The 12,167-nt window shown below is 55.4% G+C and overlaps 1 protein-coding gene across 1 annotated transcript; it reads right to left on the bottom strand.

The window, feature by feature from the left end:
- Positions 1 to 2,779: 2,779 nt before the first annotated feature.
- Positions 2,780 to 12,167, bottom strand: SSRP1 (structure specific recognition protein 1). The gene is made up of 17 exons (XM_059067993.2): positions 11,946 to 12,167; positions 11,353 to 11,474; positions 10,716 to 10,901; positions 9,977 to 10,082; positions 9,499 to 9,689; positions 9,162 to 9,392; positions 8,918 to 9,021; positions 8,706 to 8,834; positions 8,242 to 8,463; positions 7,411 to 7,483; positions 6,859 to 6,997; positions 6,696 to 6,741; positions 5,100 to 5,229; positions 4,503 to 4,673; positions 4,265 to 4,353; positions 3,534 to 3,720; positions 2,780 to 3,285 (listed from the first exon to the last, which is right to left on the bottom strand). Exons 2-17 carry the CDS (start codon positions 11,404 to 11,406, stop codon positions 3,214 to 3,216), a joined length of 2,130 nt encoding a protein of 709 aa, XP_058923976.1. The 5' UTR covers positions 11,407 to 11,474; positions 11,946 to 12,167; the 3' UTR covers positions 2,780 to 3,213.

The following is a 12,167-nucleotide window of genomic DNA, read 5'->3' on the forward strand; positions in this document are numbered from 1 at the left end:
TCACCTAGTTTGCCCAGTCAGTGAGGATGACCCAACCTTCTCCAACCTGCAAAGGGCACTGCCTTCCTCAAAGTCACCCAACTCCAGCTGGTCTGGCAAGACAGCACCAAATCCGAAGGGACCTCAGGTGCCCAACCTTTGCAAAGCCCACCCACCTCTCACTTTTACCCTGCCCCAGCTTGTTTCAAAGATGGGAGGGGATATGAAGGAGGTAGAGAGATACTCATGATCAGCAATCCCTTGGTCAGCCAGCTAACACACAGGATGCTCCCTGGGGGTGGGTGGGTGAGTAACTGTGCACAGCCGGTCCAAGTGTGCATGGAGGAGGGGCACATGACGGGAAAAAAATAAAATTAAAAAAACACAAGACTGTTTCCTCGTCCCTGAACATTATTACCAGGGACGTGCTGTGGGTGGTGAGAAATGGAGAGGAACTGGTCCAGAACCAAAAAACCCTTCACCTGGGGGCCTGGTGGACACCTCAGCAGTGTGAGGAGCTACAGCAAAGAAGCTGCAGCTCGCCTTCCCCAAGAGGAGGGGGTCACAGCAGTTCAGAGGCCCCAGCCAGGAAACCCAGGTGACCAAGGCCAGAGCCAAAAGCTGTAAAAAATCTCAGTGGCTCTGAACATTCTCAATCCGTAAGAGTCAGGAGGAGACTAGCTGACCCCTGGGAGCACAGGCCGCCAGAAGGGCAGGGGAGAGGCCAGGCAGCTCCAGCCCCGGGGGCAGAGGCCCAAGAGAAGCATCGCCGCAGGCGGGGTCGGCCCTATGGACCTGGGATCTCCGGCCGGATCTGGGGCCAGAGAGGTCGTAAGGGACAGCCTGTAAACTGCTGGAGGAGGGAGGGCCAACGGGAAGACGGAACAGCCCGGGGCGAGGGGCCGTCTGGAGGGGCCCAGTGGGGAGCTCTGGACACAGAGGGACGGCAGCAGCCTGAGAGGAGAACAGGGTAGAAGAGGCGGAGGAGGGGGCGGCGGCGGCAGAAGCAGAGAACCTGTGCGCGGGATGTGGAGCAGCCGGCGAACAGACGAGACACTGGGGACAAGGACCGGGTGGGGGCGGACTGGGGCGCTTGGGGGCGTGCCGAGGGAGACGGGGGAGGGGGCTAGCGCAGGCCCGGGGGTAGGGAAAGGCGGGGGTCCCTCCAGCAGCTCCGCCCGCCCCCGGCTCCTCCTCAAGCCCTCGCCCCCTCCCCCCTTTCTTCTGGCTCGGTCAGCACGAGCTCCAGACCGTGCACCCACCGCCCCCGCGCACACGCGGCAGCTCCCCTGTGTCCCCCGCCTACCCCGCGCCCCTGGCCCCTGCAAACTTTCCTGGTGACCCCCACCACCCTCCAATCTCAACCGAGGTCCCGACTGAAAAGCTCCCACTCCTTCCATGCCTCTCCCCCGCCCCCAAGGCCGGACCCCGCCCCCTCCTTCGCCCTCCCGCCCGCCCGCCCGCCCCCGCACACTCACGCGCTCCCCCAGGATCCGGCTCCTATCTGCTCGGGCTCGGCACCCCGATGCCAGTCTCCGCCGCCGCTACCGCCGCCGCTACCGCCGCCGTCACCGCGGGACCAAGCCAGTACGAGCTGTGGCGGGGCCCCGCCCCTAGCTCCGCCCAGGTCCACGCCCCCAAAGCGCCTCATGAATATCCATGAACCGGTGAAAACCGGGAGTGGATAGACCGTGCAGAATCTGCCGGGTCGTACGCAAACAGGCGCAGCCCAGGTACTCAATTATTAATGAGTCTTACAAATGAGGGGCCTGCCACAGGCTCAGACCCCGGCGAAACTGACGCAACTTAGCCGCTAAAGAGCGCTTGGGCAAAATGGCCACCGAGACGACTGCCTAGAGAGGAGACCGCCCTAGGACGGCCCAATTCTCAGGGCCAGCCGCCTGTACTGATTGCAGCACCATAGAGTCACGGCTAGGGAAAAGGTAACCATTGGCCGACTAGAGAGGCTTCCTGTGCAAACACCTAAGGGCCTACGCAACGTGGCCACTCCACGTGTATAAATTCAGGTTTAGAGCCACCGCGGGGATGACCGGAAGCTCTGTTTTCCTCGCTAATCCTCATTTATCTCCTGTTATGCTCCCTTCCCATTCCTCCCAACCTAAAAATGTGGCATACTCATTTCCTCCCATAAGAAAAGCTTCACACATACTCCACACCTTTCCTGCATTTCCATCAGATTTACACCCCCCCCCACCGCCACACACACACACACACACACACACACACACACACACACACACTCATCCTCCCCAATTCTCCGGGCTCAGGCACACACACACACACACACACACACACACACACACACACACTCATCCTCCCCAATTCTCCGGGCTCAGGCACACACACACACCCTCCCCAATTCTCCGGGCTCAGGCACACACACACACACTCATCCTCCCCAATTCTCCGGGCTCAGGCGCGCGCGCGCGCACACACACACACACACACACACACACACACACTCATCCTCCCCAATTCTCCGGGCTCAGGTTTCCATTACCCCTGCTGCAGGGAAGCTGGTCAATCCTGCCTCCATTATCTAAACACTTGGAAAACCCTGCAACTGTGAGACAGACTTCCTCATCAGATCAGCTCTCATTTCTAGACCCTCAGGTGGCCCATCCCAGCAGAAGATAGTGAAAAACGATGTGCTTGTCCAGCCGGGAACAGAACAGGATGTACCTGGAGACTTGCTTCCCAGATGAAGGGTCAGAAGAGTGCAGTAAACACAAAAGTGGCAGCAATACAACAGGGCTAGAGAGAAGGCATAAGGACATGGTTTCCAAAGTCAGTTCCCTTTATTAAATGTTGATTTTTCACAGACCAGAAATACAAAATAAAAGTAGAAATAGGCCCCGGTTAGGAGCTACAGACCTGACCTCACATGACCCCTGCTTGCAGCAACTGGACCAGGACAAGCAGCAGCTATATCCCAAAGGTAGGGAAAGCAGGACAAGGATCTGGAGGCTGCACTGCCCAGCCTCCCACCCAATCTCTCCCCTAATTATGAAGAGCCATCCTTGTGAAGCAGCAGAGTAAGACGCCTCCCCTGCTGCCCCAGGGAAGTGCACACTAGCAGGAGAGCTTATTCAGATGGCACAGACTCCATCCAAGGACTACATTTCATACGAGGAGAAACTGGTACCAAAACACGGGGCGGGGAGACTGGAGGTGTGACAGGGTAAGCCCAAGAAGAGAGAAATTTCCTCCTCTCTACTCATCAGATCCTGACGCCGAGTCTTCGGAGCTGGGGGGAGTACTGGCTAGTTCCTCCTCTTCAGAGTCCTGAAAACCAAAGGTCTCTTAACGGGAAAGGTGTAGAGTCCAGGTGCGCCCCCCGGCCACTTTTCAGTGAGGAGTCCCCAATTCCCAACCCCCTCCCTAGACTCCAGCGCTAGCCTTCAGAACCACAGAATCCCACCTCTCATTTCTCTTAAGGGCCCACCACAACCCTTGGTCCAGAAACACCTGCCCCGCCAACTCAGATGCCCCCCACCCTCCCAGGCTCCACAGCCCCCCGACCCCTGCTGCACCTCACTCCGCCTTCTCTTCTTTTTGCTCTTATTCTCTCCTGAAGAGCTCTCATCGCTAGACACAAACTCTTTGCTCTTGAAGCTCTCACTCAGCTGCCTTGACGAAGACTTGGAAGATGAGCCCCTAGAGGGTGTTGATTTCTTCTCCATCTTTACCTTTACCTTCTTCTTCTTCTTTGACTTATCCCTAGATTAGCAAGAGGGGAAAGGGGCTGGGCCCTCAAGCTCCCACCCACGGTCAAGGCCAAATCCCTCCTGGCTTTACCAGGGCCTTTCCCAGTCCAGCCACACTGCCCAGCCCACTCTGAATGTGCACAGCCAGCCACCCGAGCCCCAGGTGCCCCAAGGGAGCACATCATAAATGAGTAACAGGAGGAGTCAGGGGCCACAGCCTAAGGCAGCCCTATATGCAAAAGTTACTCAAAACCTCTTACTTTACCGTTAACAATCCATGTGAATTATGCTCCATAATAGTTAAGTATTTTTAATTTCCCCATACCTTCACATAAAATTGACCCTCTTAGGAAAATGAGCCATATTTATCCAAGTGACTTCGGAAATTCTCTGGCACATTACCCACCCTTGGGCAACTGCCTACCCAGATCTGAGAAGCACCGCCCACCACGGTCAGAAGCACATCTGTTATCTTTAACACTCCAATCCTCAACCTGGAATTGCAAAAATATCTGCCAAGAAAGCAGTTACTGGGCCACTTTGTTCCCAATACTCACCTTTTAGAAGACTCACCCCGGCCCCCTTCATATTCTTTCATGGCTTTTTCATACTCCCTCCTGGCATCCTCAGCCTTGCGATCCCACTCCTGTCTCCACACACACACACACACACACACACACACACACACACACACACACACACGAAAAACAGAGGGAAAAATGAGGCCTCTTCCCTGACATAGGCTAAACCAATACAGCAAAGTCCCACCAACCCCTCATGTCTGCTGCTACTTACCTCTTTCTTCTCTTTGGACATCCCCTTCCAGATCTCGCCTGCCTTCTTGGAAAGATCCGTGATACTGATGCCAGGATGGTCTGACTTGATCTTCTCTCGGCTGGCGTTGAGCCACAGCATGTAGGCAGACATGGGCCTTTTGGGAGCGTTAGGGTCTCTGCCTTTCTTTACCTACGTAAGAACCCAAATGCCTTCGGCCGTCTATTTCCAAACCCCCCCGTTCTCCCAAAGAACTTATCTGGACAGTTCCTTAGGGGGATAAAACGGAGAGGAGACGAAGCAGCGTCAGGCCAGACTGAGAGCTCCTCAAGGGCAAAGACCATGTCTCCCTCCCCTCTGCACCCCAGGGTCCAGCTCACTAGGGGCCCCTTTCCTTGGGCTCCTGGCACAGGAGAAGCCTGCCCCCAATTCAAATCTCCCAGAAGCTGATTATCTCAAGGGCCAGAGTGAAAAATTTCCAAGATATCCTTCAAGGCCGTCATCACTGACTATAAAAATCAGCCCCGGAGGACCAGTCAGCAGACCCTACTGGTGGAGGACAGGAGAAGGTAAAGAGAACAGCTTCCCCAGCACCCTCCCACTTAGCAGAGTCTCTACCTCCACCGGCTTCTTGCGACTCTTGCGATCCTTGGCCACCTTGGCCTTTTTAAGCTGCTTCCGTTTCTTCTCTTCTCGGTCACTGTCACCCTCATTACTGGAGGAGCTGGCGGAGGCGTTGCTGTCAAACCTGTCAAGGAGAGTGGGGCTTAGACTCGGGGAGACAGGACAGCACCCTGCAACCTCAGGACAGGAGGAAAATGAGCCCAAAGATACCTGCCCGGAAAGGAGAGAGGGAGGAGGACCATGCCCCCCACCCCACCAGGCCCCAACCCTGCTTCCTCCCCTGTGCTGAGGTGGCTTCAACCACATCCTCTCCAGACCCAGCCACGGCAACGGGTTACTTGCCGAATCAATCAGTGAGAAACAAATAAACCAATGCGCTTCAGTGGCTCTCCTTGGTCATGGCCTACCTAACCCAGGTCCTACACCGTCCCCACATTTCTGGGGACAAAAGCACTGTCTTGTCTTACCCAGAACATGCCCCAAGTCCATTTCACCACTTCCTTTGGTCTAATCGTTTCACTCTGCCCTATACTCTTTTCCGATGAAGAGATAATTAGTTACTATATAAAAAGTGGGGAAAACCAACTTCAGTCCAACCCAGTACCCACCCAAACAACAAATACTCCTACCTGTTACACTTGGAACTCCGCAGAAGGTGGAGCTGCTTTACACCTGAATGGTGCTGAGCCGTGTTCAAGGCATTTTCACAAGCATTTGCTCACCGACCTCATAAGTATGTGGCAAGAAGAACTAGTGAACTCTAGCATTTTTTTTTTTTTTTCTTTTTGCCGCCCAACATTCATTCTCAATTCTTCTGGATTAAGAGACTTATAATCTCCTGCTGGGAACCACCTTGCCCCATTCAGGAGGGGCTCACCCCAACCACAGGCTCTAAGGGCGGGTAAATGGCTTAGTTCTGGCCCATCAGAGCACATCCTAGTAACTCAGACTCAGGAAGGGGCAGTAACCATACTGTTTACCACTGCTCTGAGAAAACTGGACTTCTGGGGGTTAAACCAGTTAGGATTAAGCCTGTCCAAAGCTTCTCAGGGTCATTTAACACCGCATGGGGCAAACCTATCTAAAAATAAGGAAATCCGAAGAAATAAAAAGATTCCCCAGAGCTTATAAGCACCTGGGTCCAAGTGCCTGAAGCCAATGCTATCACCAGACTCTCCAGTTACGTGAGCTTATAAAATTCCCTCTTACGCTAAAGTCAGTCTGAGTCGTATTTCCGACATCAGCGATCAAGAGTCTTGATGGATACGACACGGGGAGGACACTGCCATCTCACCGGTGAGGACACCGCGGTGCAACGCCTGACCCAGTGATCCCCAGCTGGGAAGCCGGCAAGCACTGATGCTTACTCCCATTCTCTCTCCACCGTCATTTTCTGGCTTCACAATGTGCCTTGCACTTACAAAGCATCTTGACAACCTCCAAAACATTTCCATGCATCACTTCACGGGAGGTCACTTTTCCACCCTCGGTCAGTAGGTAACGCTGACACATGGGAGCGTCCAGAAATATTCTGGTCCCCTCAGTTTACAGGCCGCCACCTCACCCCCACGAGGGGGACCCAGAACTCACTCCTCTGCCACATCCTCCTCCTCTTCACCTGGGTTGAATGACTCATCTGAAAAAGAGCACAGGATGCATCAACTCTGCCCCCAGGGAAATCCCAGACGCCCAGCCCCCGCCCCACGTACGAGCCCACCCACCCCCGTGCACAGCACTGCCAAGGCGAGCCCACCGGTCTCTTCTCCGGAGTCATCACTGCTGTCGTTGGCATTCTCCTCCCGGATCTTGCCCTCCTCCTTCATCCGTTCCAAGTAGGCGTCGTGCTGGTCTTCGTCGGAGTCGGCGTATTCGTCATAGCTGGGGTTCATGCCCTAGTCAGGCAGAGGTGAGAGTGAGGGCCAACCCACCCTGGCGCCTGCAGACTCCGAAAAGCACTCCCCATGCCTGTGAGTAGATCAGAGCAGCGCCCAGGACACCCTGGGGCTGGCTTGTCCACACGCAGCCAACGTGCAGGGCCTCTGCCCCAGACTTCCTGCTGACGGGGTTAGTCCAAGCCCCTCCCTCTCCCAGCCCCACTGGGGGCTCCTGAGGGGCTGCAGAGACTGCTCTAAGGTCATGCTGAGGAAACCTGCACCAGGAGGGGGAAAGGGTCACACGTACCTCTTTTTTCTATAAGAGTAAGAAGAGAAAAGAGAGTGAAAAAGAAACCAGACAAACCCTTTGCCCCTTTGCCCCGCAGAAAGAACAGGAGAGAGGCTCATCCTTTCCACACACACACAGTTACCTCTTTCAATCCTCGGTTTTTGATGTTGAGTTTTTTTGCATTGACAAAATCAAACAGCTTTCCATACTCCTCCCTGTGAGGAGAGATGCACCGCATTACCAGACGGGCAGGGCCAACGCAGGGGTGGACCCCGTGCCGTCCTGACACCCACGGGCCAGGACAGACTGCGGGGCTTGGGGCTCTTGACCGCACTATCCAACCCAACGGCTCAGAGACTCCCGAAAGAGGGCAGGAAGGAGGAGTCAGGCACTAGCCTTGAAGGAAACCTACACGGTCTCAAGAGCTCTGGGAAATAAAAGGTGGCGAGGGAGGTGCGCCTATTTACCAATAGGCACAGAGCAAGGGGAGGATGCAGGCGGAGGGGATGTGTTCATCTTTTTACTGGTCTGTACCTCATACTTCTCAGGGCTGTTATGAGGGTTAAGTGTGAAGATGCGTGTAAGACGTTTGGCCCACGGCGGGCACTCAATAAACATCAGCTGCCGTGTTCTCGGGCACAAAGCTCACTCCAGGAAAGAGGGAGATAACGCTTCCATCGCGGAGGGAGCGGAGGAGAAGAAGGGCTAGTGCCAAACACGTAGAGCTCTCGTCATACGGAGAACGACTTTTTTTTTCAAAGTACAGAAAGCAAGCAATGGAGAGGCTGCCAAAGCCTGAGCACTCCAAGGAAGGGGGACCAAATGCTCGGAAGCAAAAGAAAAATTCTGCTCAAGGCTTCAAGAGCCAGGGAAGAGTCCCAAGCCTGGAGAGCACCCCAGGCCATGCCAGCCTTCCCGGTCGAGGCCGGCTCAGGACCAGGATGCCCAGGAAGTGACCGGCAGAGACTCTCACCTCTCAATGCTACTGAAGGTGTACTGAGTGCCCTGCTTGGTCTCAATTTCAAAGTCAAAGGAGCGAGTGGTGGTGGTACCGCGGGCAAAGTTGACGAAGGAGATCTCATCGAAGCGGATGTGCACAGGTGGCTTGTGGACGTAGATGAAGCCCCGCTCCAGCGGGTACAGCAGTCCCGAGCTGGCCTTGTAGGAGCAGGTGATGCACTGGGCCCCCGAGTGCCTGGTGGAAGGTGCAGGGAGCCCAGTCAGCGCCGCCTCGGCAGCAGGGGGCACAGTGTGCGCTCAGGCCCTCAAGTGAGTAAACCTCACTTAGCTGCTATGATGGAGGCAACTGACACGATCCAGCTACAACCCGACCAGGCCTCCAAAGAGCTGCACTCCCATCCCGGGGCAGGTTTACCACGGAGGAGACACGGCACAGCCCGCCCCCAGCAGGCCACGGGCCCAGGCCCGCAGTCTCACCCTTGGAAGTTGCCTGGGACTGTGATCTTGCGGTTCACCAGGGCTTTCATGACCCGGCTGACCATCTCATAGAGGGATCCCGACATGTTCTTGGTGAGCCGCCCCTCAAAGCGCTTCTCCACCTCTTCCCTGCAAACAGGAAGACGTGGTCACGGGCGCTGCTGCCTTCTGCTGGCACACCCGTCTCCTGCCTGGGCCAGGGACACACTCACTCATTCATGTTGAGAGTCAAGGAGATGTCCTCGTCCTTCGAGAAGAGAAGGATCAGGAAGTGGTAGCGGGTTTGGCCCTGCTTGATGGGGGGATCCAGGCTGATCTGGGGAAGAAGAGCCGACCAAGTTCAGCACCAGTCAACGCTCCACAAGAACGTGCTGATGAACTGAGCACTGGTGAGCTACGTCTACCGAAGACTCGGGCAAAACCCAGGGAGAGGCACCCCCAGCGGTTTCTGCTTACCACAAAAAACATCTGGCGCTGGTCCTTGTGGGGCAGCAGAAAGAGACGCAGCACTGTGGTGTAGGGGATCTTGTAGTCAAAGGTCTTGCCGTGCAGGTGCAGAAAGGTGGGGTAGATACGGATGTCATAACGGCCTCGGGGAGTCAGGCACTGCAGCTCCCGGAAGATGCAGATGGCGTCTCCGGTGGCCTGGATCACATCCGCCTTCGACAGCACATTCTGGGCAAAGGCCTGCAAAGGCACACGCTGGGAATCAAGCAGCACAGACCCCACCCCTGGGCTGTCTGGGGCCTGGCTCCACACCACCTGCTCCCGAGGCAACCGGGGAAGGCCTCACCTCAACGGGGTCCACGCCATCCTCCTGGGTGGGAGGCACATAGAAGCGCACCTCCATGAGAGAGACCTCTGCATCGTCATTCTGGTGGAATTCCAGTGTCACCTCATTCTTGCCTGTGGTGCACTGGGACACGTTGCTGAGAGGTATCTCGAAGACCGGCTGGTCGCCAATGTCGAAGGAAAGCAGCTGCCCTGTGAGGAGAAGGCGCATCGAGCCACAAGCTCTTCCCTTGGCTCTGCGTGAACTGTGTTCCCACCGGACTACAGGTTCCCTAAGGACAGGGCACTGAGGCTATCTTGTTAATACTGCATCCCGGGGACTAGGCACAGTGCACCGTTGGTCCTCGATTTAAGTACGTGATAAACTACAAACTGACAGGAAATCAGAAACAGTGGCAGTAAGAGAGTAAAACAAGCTGAAGGCTGAAACCCTTCATCCTTCCTTCTCCCCCTAGACCTCAATCTTCCGCAGGACTCACCACCAAACTTCACTGTTCCCCAGTTCCAACCCTTCACACAGAGGTCCTTCTCCATGAGCTCCAGGCGATAGTGAGTTTTGAAGAAATCAGAGAGTTTCTCAAACTCCTGTGAGTAGAAGGGAGAGAACAAGCCCAGTAAACCCCAGTGGCCTCAACACAAACTTGAACGTTCTGGGATTATCTGTATCTGAGAAACTGCCCCAATATACCTTTCATCAGAAATCTATACTGACTTAACGTCTCAGCTACAAAGCTGTTTAAAAGGCTTTTGAAAAAGGTTGTTTCTGGGGACACCGGCTCTCAGGCTGGGGGAGGACTAAAGGACTGACATTCCCGGCTATGCACCTCACCGTGGTTTTCTGACTTTGTACACGTATTGCTTTAGCGAAGTGGAAATGAGGATGACGTGAAGTCTTTAACTCAAGCAGTTCAAAATGAAAAAACAAAACCCAAACTAAAGCATCAGGTAAGACCCTGAACCTGGATAGAGGCAACGGGCAGAAACCACCAAAAAATCAAAACAGTAGAAAAACTTCCGGAGTCAAGGCACAAAGGAACTCCCAAGACTGACACCCAAAGCTGAACACTGATTGCTTCATAGCTACAATGGTCCTGCACTAAGGAGCCCAAACTAACATTTACATGGTTATCAGAAGAAGGAGCCCCACTTCTCTCTAGAAGGTTAAAAATCAAGAAGACGGCACAGTAAAAAGGGGGCTATGGCAACAGGACACCTCACCGACTCCCGGAAGCCGTCGTACTTGTAGACATGTCCGTTCTTCGTGAGCAGTTTAAGTCCGTGGCCCAGGGCTACTCGGCGCCAGATACCTTCTGTCAACTCTCCAGCCTGGATGTTGTCCACTTTGCCGGTCTTACTATTCTTGAAGATGATGCCCTGGCGACTCAACCTCAGCCGACCATCATTCTGTTGGAAAAACAGGTCCAAATGCACGGGAACAGCACACAGTGCAGACCAGGGTCAGTCCCACTCAGCACCCCTTCTGGGCTGGCCAGATAGCAATGCAGGAGCAACAGTTAAAGGGGTTAGGGCCAGTAAGAGACAAGTAGCCAGAAAATGTGGATTGTAATCCTGGCCCTGGCATCCAGAACCTTTGCAGGTCCTCAGTTTCCCCGATTCAGGTCTGAGCAGCAAGTGTGGTCCCTTCCAATTCTAACATTGTACGATTTTTGTACTCTCTCAGTATTGTTTCTTGTTGAGGAGACACCGTGTACATATCATACCCTGACTCCTTTTCCAAAGTCGCTACATTGATGAGATTGCTACATCATCAAAACAAGCTCTTGTTTGTTAGTAAACAAAACGTCTACTCCGCCTCCCTCCCTCCACCTGTATTAAAAACCCAAACCCTTCTTACCATGGAGCCTTTCACCTCCTGATACACGTCGTTGAACTCCAGTGTTTCTGCCATGCTGGCCTCAACTGGGAGCTGGGCCCCAACTCCTGGGTAGGTGTGCAGATACACGGCAGATTGGGAATCTGAATTCGAGAGGGAGATAAATAAGTACAAAGGACGACACCTCATTCTGCCCACGGATGGAGCCAAGTGGCAACCCTTGCTGTGCCTGGGATGTCTCAAGATCTCCTCTGTCTGGGAACCTACAGGCCGACTCTGCCGAACTCCAGGGGCCAGGCCCAGCCCGGGCTGAAGAACCAGGCCTGCCTGAAGTAGCGCTTACATCCCAACCAGACACCCGCTCTGGGCACTCCACCGGGCGCCATGGCAACAAGCAGCGGAGCCCCAGGGCCTGCCCGGAAGGCCGCACCTCGCCCGCGCCCCAACCCAGCTCAGAGCGCAGGGTTTCCCTCCCGGAGCCCCCGCCGCGACGCGGTCCCGGACCCACAGTTCTCCCCTCCCCCTAAAATGGATTCGCCCGCTGCCCGCGGATTCCAACGCGGAATGGTCCATCCCGCGCATCCCGCGGGGGAGCAGGGCCCGCGCCCACCCACCTTCTCAAGCTGTCGCCTCGCAACGGCCCGGGTGCGGGCAGTGGGCGCGCTGGGGGACGCGGAGCGGGGGTGGGGACGCGGGGGATGGGGGGGGACGCTGGGGAGGCTTTTCCCGCGTGCGCGGCCCAGCGTCCCGCCACCGGAAGCCCGGCACAGACCATAGAGTAGACGAGCTGGCTAGAGAGATGCGAGCCCGGCCCGCCCTAGCGGCGGTCACGTAGA

The sequence above is a fragment of the Kogia breviceps genome, chromosome 7 (genome assembly GCF_026419965.1).
Source record: "Kogia breviceps isolate mKogBre1 chromosome 7, mKogBre1 haplotype 1, whole genome shotgun sequence".
NCBI lineage: Eukaryota > Metazoa > Chordata > Mammalia > Artiodactyla > Physeteridae > Kogia > Kogia breviceps.